Source organism: Giraffa tippelskirchi, chromosome 12, assembly GCF_054371585.1.
Source record: "Giraffa tippelskirchi isolate mGirTip1 chromosome 12, T2T-mGirTip1v1.2.pri, whole genome shotgun sequence".
Taxonomy (NCBI): Eukaryota; Metazoa; Chordata; class Mammalia; order Artiodactyla; family Giraffidae; genus Giraffa; species Giraffa tippelskirchi.
The window spans coordinates 2,688,521-2,709,556 of record NC_137286.1 but is presented as its reverse complement, the minus strand read 5'-3'; the positions used below and the strand labels follow the sequence as shown (position 1 = coordinate 2,709,556).

The 21,036-nt window shown below is 55.9% G+C and overlaps 1 protein-coding gene across 25 annotated transcripts in view; it reads left to right on the top strand.

The window, feature by feature from the left end:
- TRAF3 (TNF receptor associated factor 3) overlaps nucleotides 1-15,645 on the top strand; it is a 120,710-nt gene extending 105,065 nt beyond the window's left edge. For all 25 annotated transcript variants that reach the window (XM_081548701.1, XM_081548698.1, XM_081548691.1 and 22 more), the window contains 3 exons: nucleotides 3,415-3,555; nucleotides 9,634-9,808; nucleotides 10,408-15,645. In XM_081548701.1, coding sequence (XP_081404827.1) covers nucleotides 3,415-3,555; nucleotides 9,634-9,808; nucleotides 10,408-10,979 — 888 coding nt within the window. In that variant the 3' untranslated portion in view covers nucleotides 10,980-15,645. The remainder of the gene's footprint in view (nucleotides 1-3,414; nucleotides 3,556-9,633; nucleotides 9,809-10,407) is intronic.
- The last annotated feature ends 5,391 nt before the right edge of the window (nucleotides 15,646-21,036 follow it).

Here is a 21,036-nt window from a genome sequence, read left to right as displayed (position 1 = left end):
GAGATGGGAAGCTGTGAAAGGCTCTGCATGCTGTGTGTACACACGCGTGGGACAGGAGGGGCCTTCTGTTTGACCGTGAAATAGAATCTGTGTCACATGAATGATTTATAACTTTCCCATGAGCACATATTTGCTCTGAGTTCAGCGACGGTTTACCTATGAATCCTTTTTTCTCCTCTTTTTGAAGAATGTGTTGTTTCTGCATTTTCAAACTATAGGCGTACGTCGCAGGGCTTTTGGTCTCTCACAGATACAGCTTCTCATTTATCTAAAAGGCTCTTCCTTTCCTGTAAAGTGAATTGGTTTTGTTCCAGCTGTGCTGGTTATGTAACTGCTGAGAGGGGCTGGGAGGTGTGCTCACCCCCCCAGTTGTAGGCGGGGCTGTCACCAGGAGGGCTCCCAAGGGTGTAGGAGGAGGAGATGGGGGTCATCCCGTCCTACCCCCTCCTGCCCTGCCACCCCAGCACCCCAGCACCCGAGAGCATCCTCTTTGCACCGTTGGAAGCCCCGGGACCCGGCTGCAGAGCCCACACCCCCTCCCCAGCCGTCCTCCCCCTTGCACACACCACACACCAGCCAGAGGGGGGCAGATTTGAAATGTCTGTTCCTGTGGCTTTGCTCAGGGGTGAGCTCCTCCCTGAGCCCACCTCCCAACTAGGGACAGCCAGGCCTCCACCCTGCACATCCTTCCTTGTGTCCATGAGAAGCTGGCATCTCTTCTCTGGGCCCAAGAGCAAACCTGGGCAACAAATGGCGATGTTTGTTATTCTTCAAGTGGGAATTTATTTCTCATCATAGAATTATTCAGTTGGATCTTGAGTTATTTTGTTCCCTCTAATAGAAAATAGAACATTTGAGTTGATTCAGAAAGACCAATTATTACATTCATAGTCAAACTAAAAAGAAAAAAAAAAAAAAAAACTGTTTTATAAAGTCCGGACCTGAAAACACCCATCTTATATTTTAGGAAAGCTTAAGTCACAAGGAAGTCTTCGAGTGCCCCCAGACAGGCGAGGGTGGAGGGTGTGCTTGGGGAGGAGGGTCTCGGGGATGACCGTGTTTGGTCTGCTGCGTGGATTCTGGGAAACACACCTGCCAGTAGACTTCCCTGTGCCTGCAGCGTCTACCTGGTGGGCGGGTGAAAGTGGGGGTCTGCTGGCACCCAGGGGCTGGGACCCTTGATTAAAATATATAAATAAAGAAAGCTGAGTTTAAGGGCAATCACTCTATAAAGACATTAACAGTTTGATGTGGCGGACTCCCCTGGGGGTGCAGTGGATAGGAATCTGCCGGTCAGTGCAGGGGAAACAAGTTCAACCCCCGGGTCGGGAAGATCCCACATGCTGCGGAGCAGCTCAGCCTGCGCACCCTGGAGCCTGTGCTCAGCAGCAAGAGAGCCACCGCAGCGGAATGCTGGAGCCCCACACCGCAGAGCAGCCCCAGTCAGTCAGTACAGCTGCTCAGTCGTGTCCGACTCTTTGTGACCCCATGGACTGCAGCACTCCAGGCTTCCCTGTCCATCACCAAATCCTGGAGCCATGTCCATCGAGTTGGTGATGCCATCCAACCATCTTGTCCTCTGTTGCCCCCTTCTCCTCCTGCCTTCAATCTTTCCCAGCATCAGGGTCTTTTCTAGTGAGTCAGTTCTTTGCAGCAGATGGCCAAAGAGTAGCCCCGGCTCACTGCAAATAGAGAAAACCCATGTGCAGCAACAGTCTCAGCACAGCCAAAGAGAAAGTTAAATAAATAATAAGTATTTTAAAATGAAAGAGTTTGGTGTGGCAGGATGTGTGATGGTCAGTGTAGGTCAGGTAGCTTGATTCACGGCAGAAGTTGCCGTAGGTTTTGGGAATATCACTGAGAGTCATATGAAAGCGGTCAGCCTGTGTGCGTGATACCTTTTTGGGCGTGTGAGACTAAGGGGCCCAGGAACTGTGTCCATCTTCAACAGATGGGAATGAGGGAGTTGTTTAGAAAAAGCAAAACACCACTGCCAGCCACCCATGCCCCGGGCTGGATGCTGCAGGCTGGTCCTGTGCAGGAAGCTGAGGACCAGTGAGACGGCCTGTTTTAGGAAGGAGAGTCCGTTTGTGCTGACTGAAACCTTAGGGGAGTTGAAATACATACTGCAGGTTTTGTATTCTTTTGTAAACATGTTTGTTATAAATAAAACAGACTGAGACAGCACCCAAAAGGTACTGCCTCCAAGCAGGACACTGACTTTGGGCTGGTGGTTCCTCAGAGGGACAAAGTCAGGAATCCAGATGTCGCCTGCGATGCCCGTGAGCTGTCAGTGGCCAGGGGGCCCTCCGGTGCTGGCAGGATTGGAGGGCACCTCCGAGGGGAGCCGCAATGGAACTCACCGTCTCCGGGCGGAGAGGGGGAGGCGGGGGGGGGGTGCCCAGCGCTTGTGGGCAGAGACGGCCGCTGGCGGAGGGAGCCTTTCTGAGGGTCGAAGTGCCCTGAGTCTCCTGCATTGGCAGGTGGGTTCTTTGACCACTGAGGCACCAGGGCCATCCGGAGCGCCCCTGGGGAAACCTTGTGAGGAGACGCCCTGTGGAGCCGTCCTTGAACTCCTCACCCCAGGGCTTTTAAGACTCATGTAAATTGGTTCTTAGGAGCTGATTATTTTTCAGACAGGAACTTTGAAAATGTCAAAGGTGGGCTTGGAACTGCCCCCAGCAGCCCTTTCCTGGACCGCCATGGTCTCCCGGCCATCCCACCCACAGCAGGCCCTTCCTGGACTGCCATGGTCTCCCGGCCATCCCACCCCCCCAACACCCCCATCTGCAATCTGCACCTCCTCTCTGGGGGTGGCGGGCTGCCCCAAGGACTCCCTGCGGCACGTGTGAGACCCCCGCCTTCCTGCTCCCTCGTTGTGCTGAGAGCTTTTCATAGGGTGACAGGTGGTGGCTGTGAAATAATTTAGTGGGTTGCAACTAGCATTTGTAAAAGTAAAATAGGATAAAATAGAAAGTACCAGGTATGTTGTAATTGATTAGGACAGGTCTGGTTTTGTGATCCTGTTTTTAGGAATAGGCACATGTGTTCAAGGTATGTACCAAGGAGGTGAGGTGCAGGGAGGTGTTTCCCACTGTGTTTCCTCATCAGAATTTGAAAACCACTCTGATAAAAGATGTGTTTTCAGCAAAATCTTTGGAAAGCGTCCTGCTTGTTCTGAAAGGCACTCGGCTCATCTTACTTGACTCCTAGGAAAGGTTCTGAGTGCTGCAGTTTGGGTCCCTGTTGAATGGCCAGGACCCCCCTTTCCCGTGGGGCAGGGTTTGTTCCTGGAACTCCTTCCAGTGAGTGGACAGAAGGCCTGCGCTGTCCACGTTTCATTACTCGGTTCGAGTTGTTGTTCGTTCACGTTAGGGCCGCGTTGTCGGCGTAACTGGAGACACTGTTTTTCAGGTTTCCTTGCTGCAGAACGAAAGTGTAGAAAAGAACAAGAGCATACAGAGCTTGCACAACCAGATATGCAGCTTCGAGATTGAGATTGAGAGGCAGAAGGAAATGCTTCGAAATAATGAATCCAAGATACTCCACCTGCAGGTAAGAAGCGCAAGACTGTGGCTGGATTGGGGGGAATAGGTCTGTGTTCCCCGCCAGGACTTTCTCAGGGAGACATCCGAGCCAGAGCCCTGACCTTTGTCCACAGGGCAGCTTGTTTCTCTTACTTAAGTGAAACTCGGAGAAGTGGCCTGGGTGCATGGGGCGACCTGGGTTTGTGGGTGGCCTGGCTTCACAGGACAGCATGGGTTTGTCGGGCGGCCTGGGTTCGTGGGGCACCCTGGGTTCACGCGTGACCTGGGTTCGCAGCTGGCCTGGGTTTGTGGCTGGCTTGGGTTCGCGGGGCAGCCTGGGTTCGTGGGGTGGCATGGGTCCACGGGGTGCCTGGGTCCACTCCTGGCCTGAAAGGCTGTAGGCGCCCCTCCTGCCTGTTCCTAGAGGCCCAGCCCCATCCCCTCTCCCCTGTGCCTTTGCTTCATTGTTGGTGAAATAAGACCAAAGCCTAGGTTTTTTTAAATTAGCTGCTTTTATGAATATTATGTAAGATTCCATACTGTTCCTGAGTAGCTGTGTGTAAAGTTTCACTTCCTAAAGTGAACTGAAGCCAAACTGTTCTGTTCTGAATCTTCCAGCGACGCAGGTACTCACGTCACTTTATCTCACCATAGTGACCCAAGGCAGCTCTATCCCAGACACGTAAGCCCTCGCCGCTCTGAGAAGGGCAACGCCTAAACACGCCCGATTAGAGTGGGGCCCCTTGTCTCTGTGACCGGTTCAGGCTTCCACCAGGTACTTATAGGTTATTCTTCCAGACACTGTCTTCACATTGGCCGGCTCGGGTGTGCCTTCAGGGTGGTAATCCCTGTGGGTGTCACACACTCCGGGCGAGAACCACTCCTGTGTCGCCAGATGGCCTTCCAGTGCTTGTGCCCAGTTTCCCTAAATTACCTGGAAGATAAAATAGTTCTAACAGCTCAGAGTCACAGCATCTTTGAGATCGTCTTGCCTCCCATCTTATTGTTGAGGTTAGTTATAATGCTTTGAATTGCATAGGGATTTATTAAATTAATTTCATTTGTATTAAACTTGGTGGTTGTCCAGAGACAAGGAAAAACACAATGAAACATTATAGTAGAAAAGGTGCAAGTCACAGGTATTGAATCAAGCCAGGAAAGCACAGTGCCACATGCAACAGCACGAGGGCTCCTGCGGGAAGCCCGTGCGTGCTGCTGCGGCCCCGGAGGTGCTGGTCAGCACGCCAGGACCGAGGCCTGCGCTGCCGTCCGAGAGCAGGGCCCGGAGGTGCGCGGGAAGGCCGAGGAGTGACGTTGTGCTCAAAACCACTTGCTAAGCATATCAGCAACTGAAGGAAGAATGGGTAGGTAAGGGTTCATTTTTTTTTAATTTAGTTCTTATTTTAATGTAATGGTTTCCAAAGTTTTTTAATTAAAGTGTGGTTGATTTACAGTGTTGTGTTAACTACTGCTATACAACAGAGTGACTCAGTTATACATATATATGTTGTTGTTCAGTCGCTCAGTTGTGTCCGACTATGACCCCGTGGATGGCAGCACCCCAGGCTTCCCTGTCCTTCACCATCTCCCGGAGCTTGCTCAGACTCATGTCCATTGAGTCCGTGATGCCAGCCAACCATCTCATCCTGTCTCCCCCTTCTCCTCCTGCCCCCAATCTTTCCCAGCATCAGGGTCTTTCCCAAGGAGTCAGCTCTTTGCATCAGGTGACCTCCTTCAGCTTCAGCATCAGCCCTTCCAGTGAATGTTCAGGGTTGATTTCCTTTAGGATGGACTGGTTTGATCTCCTTGCAGTCCAAGGGACTCTCAAGAGTCTTTTCCAGCACCACAATTGGAAAGCATAAATTCCTTAGCACTCAGCCTTTTTTACGGTCCAACTCTCACATCCGTACATGACTACTGGAAAAACCATAGCTTTGACTAGATGCTTTTGTCAGTAAAGTGATGTATATACATTCTGTCTTTGTTTAACTTTTTATTTTGTATTGGGGTATAGCCAGTTAACAATGTTGTGACAGATTCGGGTGAACAGTGAAGGGATACAGATATACATATACGTTCTTTTTTGTTAGCATTCTTTTCTATTATGATTTATCACAGGGTATCAAATATAGTTCCTTGTGCTTTACAGTAGGGCCCTTTTTATATATAATAGTTCTATATATAATAGTTTTCATCTGCTAACCCCAACCCCCCACTCCATCCCTCCCTCAACCCCCTCTGCCTTGGCAACCCACCAGTCTGTCTCTGTGTGTCGGACTGTTTCTGTTTGGTAGAAGAATTCATCTGTGTCCGATTTCAGAGCCCACATATAAGTGATATCGTATGGTATTTGTCTCTTTCTGACTTCACCTGATAATCTCTACTTTCATCCATGTTGCTGCCATCTGGCATTATTTTACTCTTTTTATGGCTATGTAGTATTCCATTGTATGTATGAAGTAGTAGGTTCATTTATAACCAAAAAAAAAAGCGAGAGTCCATAATGAGGTCGTGGACGCGCTCCCCCGCCGTTTCCACAGAGCCTGGCTCAGACCTGTAGCTCAGTCCTCACCTCGGAGCCTTCCGGCTGCTGGGGGAGGGTTCACTGGCTGGACCACGGCTCAGGACGCTGCCTGCCTGGCTGCCGTTGCGCGTGGCCGCTTTGCCCCTCTCTCCACGGTGGGCTGGACCTTCTCGCCGCCTCCCGTCCCAACTCTGGTTCATCCTCAGACACCTCGGATGGCAGGGTAGACGCCACCTCCTCCAGGAAGCCTTTCCCCAGCCTGTGCATCGGACCACCTACTGGTGACAGGCCTGTAGCTGTCTGTGCTGTGTCCTCCGCATCTGAACCCTGAGGGCAGGCCTGGAGGGGGTCCACACGGAGTGCAGCATCCCGACAGCCCCGAGCAGGGCAGGCAGAGGCCTTAAAGAAGTGGGATCAAAGAGTGTGTTTGTTTTTCCATCCCTGGAAGGGTAGTTTGTTAATACTTTACCTGTAAAGAACATTTCTGTTTTGTTTCTTGCTGTGCCACGCGGTACATGGGATCTTGGTTCCCTGATAGGGACTGAACCTGTGCCCCAGCACTGGAAGTGCACGGTCTCAACCACTGGACCGCCAGGGAAGTCCCTGTTTTCCTAAACAGTTGGATGACGCAGTGTTCCCACAGTCAGCGGGTGCCACTCTGTCCCGGGGCCCTTGCTGAGCCCAGAACCCACATGCGTCAGCTGAGTGACCAGATGGTGCCGAGTGACAGGCGGGGACATGAGCCCCAAGGGGCCCGAGCGCGAGACTGGGAGGCCGGCGCAGTGTGAGCAGGTCTCCTGATGGGGGTTACGTGCATTGCGGACGGTCTGTGCCAGGTGTCTCAGCTCCTGAGCCCTTTTTTCTAATAAAACCCTCACCTGACTTCAGATCTGTGTTTATAGAGACACTGGTGGGTGGGCAGAGACGGCTGGTCGGCCGTGAGGTCGTGTTCGCCGCCTCCTCCAGGGAAGGCTGGACAGGTCAGCATGCTGCCCTCACCCACAGCCCCACCCAGCCAAGGGGCTGCTTGACAACCGCACGTCGTGTGGTTGTCCTCCTCCCCTGTGTGGGAGGAGCATCTTCTAGGTAGTGTGTGTGTGTGTGTGTGTGTGTTCACACTCCCCTTGCTGTAGGTGGTGTGTGTGTTCACACTCCCCTTGCTGAAGGTGTGTGTGTGTTCACACTCCCCTTGCTGTAGAGCTATAGGGATGTGTGTTCACACTCCCCTTGCTGTAGGGCTGTAGGGGTGTCTGTTCACACTCCCCTTGCTGTAGGTGTGTGTGTGTGTTCACATTCCCCTTGCTGTAGGTGTGTGTGTGTGTTCACACTCCCCTTGCTGTAGGGGTGTGTGTTCACACTCCCCTTGCTGTAGGTGTGTGTGTGTGTTCACACTCCCCTTGCCGTAGGGGTGTGTGTTCACATTCCCCTTGCTGAAGGTGGGTGTGTGTGTGTTCACACTCCCCTTGCTGTAGGTGTGTGTGTGTGTTCACACTCCCCTTGCCGTAGGGGTGTGTGTTCACATTCTCCTTGCTGTAGGTGGGGTGTGTGTTCACACTCCCCTTGCTGAAGGTGGATGTGTGTGTGTTCACACTCCCCTTGCTGTAGGGCTGTAGAGGTGTGTGTTCACACTCCCCTTGCCGTAGGGGTGTGTGTTCACATTCTCCTTGCTGTAGGTGGGGTGTGTGTTCACATTCCCCTTGCTGTGAGAGGAGCGCCTTCTAGGTAGTGGGTGGTCCTTGTCTCTGTGTGCGCGAGCGCCTGCGGTCCCCTGTCCCCTCCTGCCCAGCCCCATGGGTCTCTGTGTGTGTGTGTGTATGCGTGTACGCCTGCGGTCCCCTGTCCCCTCCTGCCCGGCCCCATGGGTCTCTGTGTGTGTGTGTGTATGCGTGTACGCCTGCGGTCCCCTGTCCCCTCCTGCCCGGCCCCATGGGTCTCTGTGTGTGTGTGTGTATGCGCGAGCGCCTGCGGTCCCCTGTCCCCTCCTGCCCAGCCCCATGGGTCTCTGTGTGTGTGTGTGTGTATGCGTGTACGCCTGCGGTCCCCTGTCCCCTCCTGCCCGGCCCCATGGGTCTCTGTGTGTGTGTGTGTATGCGTGTGCGCCTGCGGTCCCCTGTCCCCTCCTGCCCGGCCCCGCCCGCTGACGCCTTGCTCCTGGTGTGTAGTGGGGGCGCTGCTGTCACTTCTGTCCCCAGAGCGCCTCGTGGCCTCGGGCCGCTGTCCCGTGCAGCCTCCGCTGGGGGGGGCTCAGAAGTGAGGAGCGGCTGGCCTCAGCCATCCCGCCCCCACCGGCACCCCGGGGTCCAGCAGGCCCGCGGCGCCCCCTCGGAGCTGTGCGGACGGTCTTGGTCTCCGTCCGCTCCCTCCGTCTTCACGAGCACCCACGTCAGCCTGGGTGGTCTCTTTGTCACTTGAGCGGATCGAGGACAAGAGGACGGTCAGAGACACTCATCGTGGCTGTGAGTGTGCCCTCGTGTCAACAGCACTGTCCCCAGAAAACAGACTTTGTGAGCCGACCGTGCCTCTCGCCATGTGTGGTTAAAAATGAAGTGGCCCCAGTGTGGAAAGAAGTGTTCTTTAGAGAAGCCACCTTTACTTTTTAGATGTTAGCTGATACCAGGGTTTCTTGGAAAGAAGAGGAAGATCAACACTGTACTTTTTACCCCAAAAAGTAACCCATGTTTGTTCCTCACGGCTATTAAGAGCCAGCAAAGGCGCTGAAACCTCGAGGTTTAAAAATAAGCCCCCAAAAGGAGAAGTGATCTCGGCAGGCCCCCGGGGCTCCCCCGGCTTGGCCCACAGCCTCGGGGGTGGCCCCCTCGGCCCACAGCTCCAGGGGCTAAGCCGCCCCGCCTTCAGGTGCTCTGTTTCAAAAATGCAGATTGTTTTGAGAGGTGAAAACCCTTCAGGTCCCTGGCTTCCTCTACAAGTGAGCAGGCCGGACCTGCCGACTGGACCCCCAGCTCAGCCCCAGGCCCCTCCCCCGGTGACAGTTACAGGTGTGCTGGTCATGTGCTTCTGGAAGAGGGGGTTTCTGGATGACTTAAATCAAGCCTCACCGGCGACAGCCACGTGTTTGTCAGCAGAGCTCCTCTGCCACTGGGGGCACAGGCACCTAGGGCATCAAGGGAGAGACACCCCCCCCCCATAGGCACCGGCCTCTGGGCTTCACCTGGGGCCCGAGGACCCGCCTCCGGAGCTCTGTCCTGCTGGGGGGGGCACCGAGGGGTTCTGGCGCTCCCGGCAGCTGCAGAGACAGCGGCCCCTCTGGCCCTGGAGGCTCACAGAGTTCCACCCCTGCTGGTCACTTGGCCCTTTAGGGGACGGAGGCCTTCACAGGCCCAGCTGTGACCTGGCATCCTGAGCTGAGACGCCGAGAGAGAGGGACATAGGGGTTGTGTGCCCTGCAGTTGGCCGCGGGGCCTCTGTGGGCCTCAGTCCGCCCTGGGAGCTAGGGCCTGAGTCCCTGAGGGGCGCGTGGGCCTGAGCGGAGGCGGCCGTTCCTGCCGGGGTCTGCAGGTCGAGGCGCGGCCCTCTCCGCAGGTCCTAACCATGTTCTGCTTTTCTGACACTTTGATTTGGAAGCGAGTCATCGACAGCCAAGCAGAGAAACTGAAGGAGCTCGACAAGGAGATCCGGCCCTTCCGGCAGAACTGGGAGGAGGCGGACAGCATGAAGAGCAGCGTGGAGTCCCTCCAGAACCGGGTGACCGAGCTGGAGAGTGTGGACAAGAGCGCGGGGCAGGCGGCACGCAACACAGGTGAGCCCGCGGGTCCCAGGCCGGTGCTGGGGCCGGCTGTGCGGGAGAGCGGGGCGGCCGGCGGGCACAGACGGCGGGCCTGCTGGGTGACCGCTTCCTGCGCCAGGCGCGGAGGGCAGGGCGGACGCCGGCGGGGCCTGGCCTGCGGGCGGAGGTGTGGGGCTGCTCAAGAAGGCCAGGGGGGCAGAAGGCGACCAGCAGGCGGCAAGGGACCCGGCCAGCCTGGCAGCGTGGCTGATGCCTAGAAGCCACGGGGCCGGTGGGGTGGGGAGGGGGGTTGCTGAGCGAGCATCCTAAAACTGCCTGAGCAGGATTACCCGGGAGGAACGCGATTATGGGGATGCACGTGGGGCCGGATTAAGCCGGCCAAGGACGCAGTGCGGAGAGCGGAGCGGAGCGGATTCCGAGGGGATCGCCCTGAGCTGGGGAGCTGGGGGCGGCAGGCCGGTGCTCGGGGGTGCCCCCGCCCCCGCAGGCTGAGGCTGAGTGTCTGGGGCGCGCGTCTCAGGCCCCCCGCTGGCGTGGGCGCCCCCCCGCCCCCCACCCTGCGGGCCGGCCTCCGTGGGTCACGTGCGCGCGCCCGCCGTGTCTCCCGCCAGGCCTGCTGGAGTCGCAGCTGAGCCGGCACGACCAGATGCTGAGCGTGCACGACATCCGCCTGGCCGACATGGACCTGCGCTTCCAGGTCCTGGAGACCGCCAGCTACAACGGCGTGCTCATCTGGAAGATCCGCGACTACAAGCGGCGGAAGCAGGAGGCCGTGATGGGCAAGACGCTGTCGCTGTACAGCCAGCCCTTCTACACCGGCTACTTCGGCTACAAGATGTGCGCCAGGGTCTACCTGAACGGGGACGGCATGGGCAAGGGCACGCACCTGTCGCTCTTCTTCGTCATCATGCGCGGCGAGTACGACGCGCTGCTGCCCTGGCCCTTCAAGCAGAAAGTGACGCTCATGCTGATGGACCAGGGGTCCTCGCGGCGGCACCTGGGGGACGCGTTCAAGCCAGACCCCAACAGCAGCAGCTTCAAGAAGCCCACCGGGGAGATGAACATCGCCTCCGGGTGCCCTGTCTTCGTGGCCCAGACCGTGCTGGAGAACGGGACGTACATCAAAGACGACACCATTTTTATCAAAGTCATAGTGGATACTTCGGACCTGCCGGACCCCTGACGCGTCCCCGGGGAGGCGGATCAAGCAGACGGCAACTCCTCCGGGGGGTTTGAACCGGCCGTCTCCGCCGAGGTCCGTGCACTCAGAAAAGGACCTTGGGGGGCGGAGGAAGCGGCAGAAGGCGGCCGCGGGCCGGCGGGAGGAGCCACACGTGAGGACACACCCAATTTGTAATAGACTAGCAACACTTCACTCTGAAGAATTATTTATCCTTCGGCGAGATAAATACTGCTGTCAGAGAAGGTTTTCATTTTCATTTTTAAAGATCTAGTTAATTAGGGTGGAAAACATATATGCTAAAGAAAAGAACCATGAATTGTTTTTTCTTCCTTAAACTTGAACACCAAAAAAAAGAACACACACACACACACACACACACACACACACACACACACACACACACACACACACACACACACACACACACACACACACACACACACACACACACACACACACACCTGGGGATAGCTGGACATGTCAGCATGTTAAGAATTTATGAAATAATAATGCAATTCTGATATATTCATTCTAAAATTCAAGAGTGCAATCTTGTTTCAAATATAGTATATTGTCTATTTTTAAGGCCTCATCTGGTCTCTGTTTTAATAATTTGTTTGTCAGAAGACCCTGAAGTACACCTAGGTCTTTTTTGAAAGTCTCTAAATTCAAAATCATTTTTTAATTTAAAGTTCTAAGATAATTGTTACTGCAAACATTTTATTTTAAAACGTTGATAGACTGATATTTCTTGGAAGAAAATGTAAAATATCAAACACTGGTTATCACTTGTGATAGGAAAGAGAATATTCAATCTGTTGTTATTTCTCGTTAGAAATGTAAACCTTCAATATCTGTCGTAGTTAATGACACTACTTCAAAATTACTATGAAAGGGAAATTGCTCATGGATGCTGTGCATCATTTTCAGATTTATAATTGTTTTCACCCTAAAATAGGGCATTAGTTGAACTTTGGAGTTCTAAACAAAATCCTGTAGGTTTTTAAAATTCTGCCCCATGTGTTCAGACACGCTCTCTCTTGCTGACAACACCGACTTCCGTGTCCAGTGTCGGGGGTGGGCAGGCGACTTCGCGCTGACGGCGGCCACAGCAGAAAACGTGCTCCCCATCCAGTCATAACTGCTGCATTCGCTCCAGCCTTTGCGTAGAGATGGTGGCATCCTGTACACGTGCCTTAGATGTGACTTGCTGCTTCTCGACCCCAGCTTTGTGTTCCCTATGATTCCAGAAGGCGATGGTTCAGCCAGACTCTCTCTTGACCACTAACTAGACCTTTGCCTCTTCGGGGGCCTCCCACAGCCCCGTCCGCCAGCCCCCGGAGCCTCCGCCGCTTCGTCATCCCAGATTCCAAATCTCTCGGGCCCTCGGGCGCAGGCAGGGCTGGGCAGGAGCTGCGCCTCTGTGTCCCGGGCGCAGGCGCCCCCACGCCCGCCACGGGGCCCTCTGAGCATTCCAGAGACCGCCACCCGGGCGCCGGGCTGGGCCACAGGCATCCCGGGGCCGCCCTCTCGTGGGGAGGGCGGCCCCGGGGCCCGTCGTCCGGCCTGCGCCCGCCCGGGGCGCCTCTCACCCCGTTTACCTTCTCTCAATGGTCCAACTGTGAAGAGCGGGCCTGCCCTGTGCCCCTGCTATGCACCTCGCTCCATGGGTGCTCTTACACTGATGGGTGCTACACGTGACGGGTGCTTCTTAGGCAAAACCAATGTGTGTGAACCGCGCATCTGTGCCGCTCGTCCAAAAGACGCGCCCACGACGGGCCAGCCGGGCCGCACGCCCCAGACTGCCTGCCACGGGCTGCCGGCGGCCGCGGGGGCGGCCAGGGGTGCCCGGCGGCCCCGCGTCTCTGGTGCTGCCGACCGCCCTGGGTGTGCCTTCGCCCCAGTGCCTGCTGGAAGCACCTCCTCTCCACCGCGTCCCCAGGCTTCCATAAGTGACCTCGTGGGTTCCCACACCTGCCCGCCCGCCGGCAGTTACAGCTCCGTCGTCTTCATCTCCGTCCCCCCCCCCCGCCCAGTTGCTTTGAGGGCACATCGGTGTCCTCGGTCCTGCCGGGTCCACTCACAGAGGAGGGGCTCCTGCAGCTGCTGTGGGACCACCGCTCCCTCGAAGGTGCCTGGACTCCCAGGGGAGGGAGGCCGCCCGAGGGCCCCCACCTGGCCTCGAGACAGCGTTCCCTGGAAGCCAGAGGTGACCAATGGGGACCGCCTGCCACTTCTTCCTGCTTCACTAGAAGTACGGACAATACTGACATAAGCAGCATCTCGGTCTGTTGTTAAAAAACAACAGTTCTTTCCCCGCCCTGGGTGGGGAGCCTGTCGGCAGCACCCCGGAAGCATTTGGCCAGTGGTGGGGGGGAGCTTTGCAGGAGCCCCTCCTAGTGGGAGATGCGGGCATCCCGGCCACACACGCACCCGCCCCCCCGCCCCCTGCCTGGGAGCTGTGGGACCCAGCTCACTGTGCCCGGAGTGGAGGCTGGGACGTAGTGGGAGCTTCAGGCCATGGTGACGGTCAGCGGGAACCCGCAGCCACGCAAGGGGGTGGCCCTCTAGTGCTCCATCTGACGTTGGGCTCCCACTGCCCACCGGCCCCCCCCCACTGCCAGGCCCGGTGACAAGGGACGGGTGTCGGATGCGGCACAGGGGTGCACTTTTCACATTAACTCAGAGTGACAAGTTCCCTATGGAACAAACCGTTCCAGTGCTTTAGAGGAACCGCGGTGAGTGCCACGCAGGGTCAGTCCGCCTGCATCCCAGCCCCATCGCCTGTCCGGGGGCCGGGTGAGGGTCTCGCCTGCAGGTGGGGGCCGGGGTTTGGGCTGTGGCCCACCTGGGCCTCTGTCACAGGTCAGGGGTTTTCAGTCAGCCGGTTGTATCGGTGACACGGAGACAGCAAGGACTTGTGTGAATTGTTCAAAGGCCTGTCCCACGAGGGGGCGGCGCGGTCACTGTGCAGGTGGACAAGGAGGGCCGCCGTCTGCCCACCGGGCCCCAGAGCCTCGCCGCCAGCTAAGCAGGCGGCTCCCGGCCGGTGGCCCCCCTTCCCCTCCAGTCGCCCCCTGTCCTGGAGGCGGGCCCCACCAGGCCCTCAGACGGCGGCAGGGGGGCCACCCTGGCCAGAGAGGGACAGCCGCTCTCTGGACAGCTCGTCTCCCGCAGGGTCCCCATCGACCCCCGGTACTCAGTGTCGAGGGGACGGTCGCCTGCGCCGGGCCTGGCATTCAGCCTGCAGCCCTTGGGCAGCCAGCTGAACCCTTAAACACAGCAGGCACGGGGAAGGAGGCAGGCCCCCAAATGTACCCCAGGGGCGCACACCTCCAGCTGCCCAGGCCCGCTGTGCCTCCCCACCCACGCTCGGAGGGGCAACCATCACCCCAAGCTGGCCGCGGACTGCTCCAGCCCCAGCGTCTCCGCCCATCCTCACGGGCCGGGCCGGAGACCTCCAAAACCCACCCCTCCGCTGGTGCTGACCACCAGTGCTGGAAAGGGCTCAGGCAGAGCTGGAAACCCCGCTTTGTAACTGCTAGTCCAGACCGTCACTGGCCGGGCTGCCGAGGAGAGCCGGGGGAAATCCAGGCGCTCCTTTGCTCCGTGATCTGCTGGGCTGGGGGGTCCGTCACCCAGGCTGCTGCTCAGCCCGAGACCATGGTTCCGCCTTCTGTTCACAGATCTCGAGAGCTCTGTTTCTTCCAAAGTAGATCATGTCCCCGAGGGTCCAGGTTGGACGAGCTCGGCTCGGGGCTGCAGTGAGGGCAGGTGGCCGGGCCGTCTATGCCCCCAGGGAGCTGGGGCGGCGGGGGTGGAGGCGTTTTCTGCTGGCCTCGGTGACCCGGGGCACGGGGGTCGGCCCGAGTGGCTCGAAGCAGTGCTTGCATTTCATTTCTGCTGCTGCTGCTGCTGTGTCTAGTCTGTCTTGTGAACTCGCAACAAAAGAGGTGGAGGCCAGGATGGCTGCACACTCCTGCAGTTAGTGGTGATGCGTTCACAACTAGTCCCCTCAGACCAGTAAGATAACTTCCACAGCAAACTCAACGACTTAATTGGTAAACACACAAAGCTGGCATTATTTTTCCAGGATTTCTATGAGAATTACCTGTAGAGTTAACAGCCTGTGGTCAAGGAAGTGTAAATCCACGTAGACACTTTTGAGAATCGATTCTTTCTCTGATGGCACACCTCTGCGTTCAGTTCTCTTACCCAAAACAAAGACCAAAGAAGGCCAATCTCTCATGTGACTCTGTATTTTTAATCTGCCTGTTTTAAAAAAATTTAACAAAATTGCGTCTGTACAACCGCTCGCTGTGAGGACCCATCTTGACCGTCCAAGTGATTGTGACCAGTGAGCACGTCCCGTGTTCTGCTCTTCTGAGAAAAAAACTCAAAAGGACCATGTAAGTTATTGCCCAGCAATAATCATGTTGTTAACTGTGGGTCGACAACATGTCTCACTTCCTGATAGCATTATTATGTTTGATATTTTTGTTTACTGTATATCGTGTGTGGTTTTATTTGGTATTTATTTGTGTTTTGAGGTCTTGCAACGTTTTTGTGTTCCTGATGCTAATAACTGAAGTTTGTAAGAGTGTAGAATGCCCAACTTTGAAATGCTGAAACTGTCTCATTAGAGGAAAATAAACCTGACTGAGGAGTCTCGGTCTCTTTCTCAGCTCACTCACGGAGGCCCAGCACCACGGGGCCAGCCTCCCCGGGTGGTCACGGGAGTCCAGCCCTGGCGCAGGAAGCCCTGCTCCTCCCGTGAAGCTCCCCCCGAGTCAGCAGGTATGGGGGCTGCCTTCCAGCACTCCAGGCCCAGCACGAAGGCCCCGGGCTCCACTCGGCCCTCCCCAGCACCCCTGCTGCTCCGTGTCTCACCCCCACGGCCGTGTGGCCCCCAAGCCCGCGCTGCGCTCTGCCATCTCTGTGTAACTGGCTTGTGGGGCGCCGGGGCCTCACGGGGGTGTTTCCAGGTGAGGATCAATGGCCTCTGCGTTCCCCCCCACCCCCCCCACGCAGCATCAGCGCTGGCCCGGCGGCAGCCTGCGTCCCTGCAGAGCTCCGACGAGCTGGGGGCCGCGTCCCAAGCCTGGGTCACTCCATGAGACGCTGGAGATTGAGGGGAAGCTGTGAGGGACCCAAACCTCGCGCCCAGCCTTGCTCCTGAGCACCCCCAGGACCGCAGGCAGGGCCTCAGAGAGCAGAGCTCAGAGACCCGGGATCTGAGGACCGGAGGGCGGCTGGCCCCGGGTGGGGGTTCAGGGCTGCGGGCAGGGCCCCTGGCCTGGGCACCGCTCTGTTCCTTCTGCTCCCAGACATCCGTGAGGCCGCGTGAGACCCACAGGAGAGGCACTGGGGCAGGGGTGGGGGGGACACGCTCGGCCAGTGGGGCCCATACCCCTGGACGGAAGCACCTCGCCGCGACCTCGGCCCGCTGGACGGCGTGGGCGGCCTCGACGCGGGCTCCAGTCATTCAGCTGTGAGTCCTCCCACCACGAACGGCGTGAGGGCAGGAGGGACCCTCAGCGCGGCACTGGGCTCCAGGCCTCCCCACCCCCCTGCCAAGTGTGGGGCCTGGTCACCTCGTACTCAGCCCTCGGGTCCACTCACTTCTCGTGGCCCCGCTGGTCCCCGGGGTAGCCTGGGAGCGTCTCTGACTCCGGCTGTGGCTACCCTGGGCCCAGCGCCCCATGGTGTTTCCCCTGACAGACCGCCCCCCCATACAGAGGCTGCAGGGGCAGGTGACAGGTTAACCCCTAGTGGGGGGGGGCAGAGCAGGCCCCAGACCGACCCTTACCAGAACCCTCCCCAAGGTGGAGGGCTCAGCCACCCAGTGGGGGCAGTCTCCCGGGTGTCTGCAGGTGGAGAAGGGGCAGGCTGTGCAGGAATGAGCCTCTCCCGGGGCTCCCCTCACACGCCCCCTGCCCCCCCAGGCTGTGAGCGGGCACTGCTACCTGGCTCTGCAGGCGGAGAAGGAAACGGGCCAGCTGACTCGCTGGCCACGGCACTCAAACTGGGCACAGCCCACGTCCAAGCCTGGTCCCCCCCACTGCTAAGCCGCCAGCCGCCCGCCTCGGCCCTCCTGGCTGACGGGTGACCAGCTCAGCCCCTTCCAAGCAGGGTGGAGACCCTGGTTCACTCCCTCCCGCGCTCCCCCACAGCACCCAGCACGCCTCACCTCTGCGTGGTCCTACCTCAGGCCCTTTGCACCAGCTGTTTCCACCCAGGTGGCATAGCCCCTCCTCACAGAGGCCTGAGGGCTCGCACACGCCCTGCCCCTGCAGGCCTAGCGCCAAGCCTGTGGATGAAGGAGAGGCCCAAAGGTGGTAGGGAGGCTGCAGGCCACAGGGAGGAGTTTCCCAGGGGTCAGAACCCCTGGGTGGGACTGCAAGGCCTGGGAGGTGCCCCACCTGCCTTGGGGGAGGGCCAGCCTTCCCTCCGCCTCGGGAATATTTTGGAGCGTCTGGTGTTCCAGGCGGCTCCCACGCAGTGTGAACAAAGCCCTGGGAGCCCCACGGGGCAGCGGTGAGTGGCGGATGCTGACGGTGGGGGTGTGTGTGGCCAGCGAGGGGGTGGCCCTGTGCAGACACCTGAGTGAAGGGGGCCCTGCTGCTGGGGGCCGTCCCCCACGCTCCCACGGCCCTTCCCACTCCACCTGGGATCTAGGAACAGAACCATGCGAGCTGGAACCTGGGCCCCTCCAGAGGGACACTAAGGTCCAGAGAGGTGTAGGAATCTGCCCAAGGTCACACAGCTAGTCAAGGACAAAAATGCTGGATAAGGAGCTGGGGAACTGGCCTGGGGGTGGATCTGTGCCCACGGAGTCGGAGTGTGGGGGAGCCTGCAGACCATGGCTGCGGGCAGGGGAGGGCCACCCCCACCCTGGGCCAGCAGGACAGTCGCTCGCGGTGCCCTCAGCCAAGGGGCGCTGCAGTGGCTGCTGCGGCCACGGGGCTGGCGCTCAGCTGGAAACCGGACCCTCCGAGGGTGCGCGGTGGCCTAACCGGGGCGGGGGCGCTCCAGCTCTGCCAGGGGAAGGTGACCGCAGAGGGCAGTCAAGCCAAGACAGAGCTGGACAGACACGGGGACCCTGGACCCGACCGTGCCCGAAGCAGCTGTGCGATGGACTTCCTAGTTACTAGAAGAAGTTCTTCGGGACGTGCGTTTTTTCTCACTTCCATTGAGTCCCGGCCAATCAGAAAGCACATGCGCACCTCTGTGCGCGTGCGTGTCCGGGGCCTGTGCAGCTGCAGGCTTCCTGTGATCACGGCTCACCTGCACTCTGCCCCAGCCACTCCTTGCCACGCGTCCTTGCTGCTGGGTCATCCCAGGGACCCTGTGGCAGCTCTGGGTCAGGGCCAGTGCCTGCCTGCTGCCTTGCTGTGGGCGCCTCTCCGGTCTGGCCTCCGACATCTGGGCGTCCTCCTGCCTCTGCTCAGAAAGGCGAGTTCGACAACGGACGCTCCTACCCCGAGCCCAGCAGCCCCGGCTCCTCCTGTCCTGCCTCTTTCAGTCCGACCTGGAGCTGCAGCTGTGACCTCATACTTCCAGTCTGGCTTTAACACCACGTCTTCCAGGAAGCCTGCCTTGACTGCTGTGGAGGATGGAGCTTCCCATCAGCCCTACAGGTGAAAGTCAAACTCAGGACCACAAACACCCACCTTCCCCATCCCAGGCTGGGCTGGGTGCCAACCCTTCAGGCAGATCCTGCACCGCTGAGCTCCTAAGTGCCCGGTCCCACCCAGGAGAAAGGGTGGGACAAGCTGGTGGCCTCGCTCCCACCCTCCCAGCCAGAGAAGTCGCTGTCCCACAGCAGAAAGTGATCTGAGTGCCCCCAGCGGTGGGCTCCATCCTTGGATGAAATACCTTGTGTTGGGGAGAAGCAGAGACCAGTCAGAGAGGAGAGTGCTCAGGACAGGAGGTCTGCAGGTGAGGGTGGCCTGGAGACAGGCAGGGGGGAGTCGCTCCCCTTCACCCCTTCACTGCCTACACACCCACCTCCACAATCTACCCTTTGATCCGTCCTTGCATATTAATTCCTCAACCACCAGGGCATCCTGAAGCCAGGGGCCCACCCGCCATTCCTTTCCCTTCCATCAACCATAACCAATCAGGCATCATGCGTTGGTCTCCCACCATCCACCGATCACCCCATCATCTCACCATTGATTCACAGCCCGTCCCCTAACAATCAGTTCACCCTCCACCCATAAACCCGTCATCCAGTTTACCAAGCCCCATCCATCTGCCCACCCACTCCCTCTCTGCCATCCCATCACCAGCAAATCCATCCACTCCCCACCGCCCACCCCTATTCCTGTATCCCATAGAGAGAGCCAGGCACCCATCTGTCCGATTAAACAGAGCTGTCCACCTGGTCTCATCCTTCAACATCCCCATCGTCCATCCATTCACCCGCCCGGTACTCATTCACTTTGCTCACCTGTCCATCCACCCATCCGTTTATCTCCAGTCATCACTCGATTCTCATCCATCCAGCCAACACCACTCTACTGATGACCCATTCTCATTCACCTGAATCCCATTGCTGTTCATTATCTGCCGTCAATTCATTCATCCACCATTCAGCTCATTTACCATCCATTCCCATTCATTCACCATCAAAAATCCACAACCTTTTTTCATCACTCAGGTACGACCTAAATCAAATCCCACTATACAGGGGAAGTGACTGATTCAAGAAATTATATATATACTATACATAATATAGTATATGCAGTATATATATATATTATATTTATATAATATATAATTATATTTAATTACATATAATATAGTATGTATATGATATTTATATTATATATAATATAATATTATATATTGATATATATTATATATTATATAAATTATATATTATTATATATATAATACACCCTACACAAGGTATTATATATTATATATATTATATATATATTATGATACCCCTCACACAAGGTATTATATATATTATATAATATCCTTCACACAAGGTATTATATATATTATATAATATGTATAATGTATTATATATATAATAATATATATTATATAATATATTATATAAATATCTAATATAATGTATTATATTAGATAACACATTATATATATGTTATATTATAATTCTTATATTATATATTACAATTATATGTTATGTTTATATATTATGTTTATATATTTATAATTTTATATTATATTTTATATTATATAATTTTATATTCTATATTATATTATATTTATATATTATTATATAATTATATTATATATTATAATTATATTAATTATATATTATAATATAATATAATTGTATTATATTATAATTATTATATTAATTATATATTATATTATAATATAATATATATAATATATGCAGATGACACCACCCTTATGGCAGAAAGTGAAGAGGAACTAAAAAGCTTCTTGATGAAAGTGAAAGAGGAGAGTGAAAAAGTTGGCTTAAAGCTCAACATTCAGAAAACTAAAATCATGGCATCTGGTCCCATCACTTCATGGGAAATAGATGGGGAAACAGTGGAAACAGTGTCAGACTTTATTTTTTTGGGCTCCAAAATCACTGCAGATGGTGATGGCAGCCATGAAATTAAAAGACGCTTACTCCTTGGAAGGAAAGGTATGACCAACCTAGACAGCATATTAAAAAGCAGAGACATTACTTTGCCAACAAAGCTCCGTCTAGTCAAGGCTATGGTTTTTCCTGTGGTCACGTATGGATGTGAGAGCTGGACTGTGAAGAAAGCTGAGTGCCAAAGAATTAATGCTTTTGAACTGTGGTGTTGGAGAGGACTCTGGAGAGTCCCTTGGACTGCAAGGAGACCCAACCAGTCCATCCTAAAGGAGATCAGTCCTGGGTGTTCACTGGAAGGACTGATGTTAAAGCTGAAACTCCAATACTTTGGCCACCTGATGAGAAGAGCTGATTCATTGGAAAAGACCCTGATGCTGGGAAGGATTGGGGGCAGGAGGAGAAGGGGACGACAGAGGATGAGATGGCTGGAGGGCATCACCGACTCGATGGACATGAGTTTGG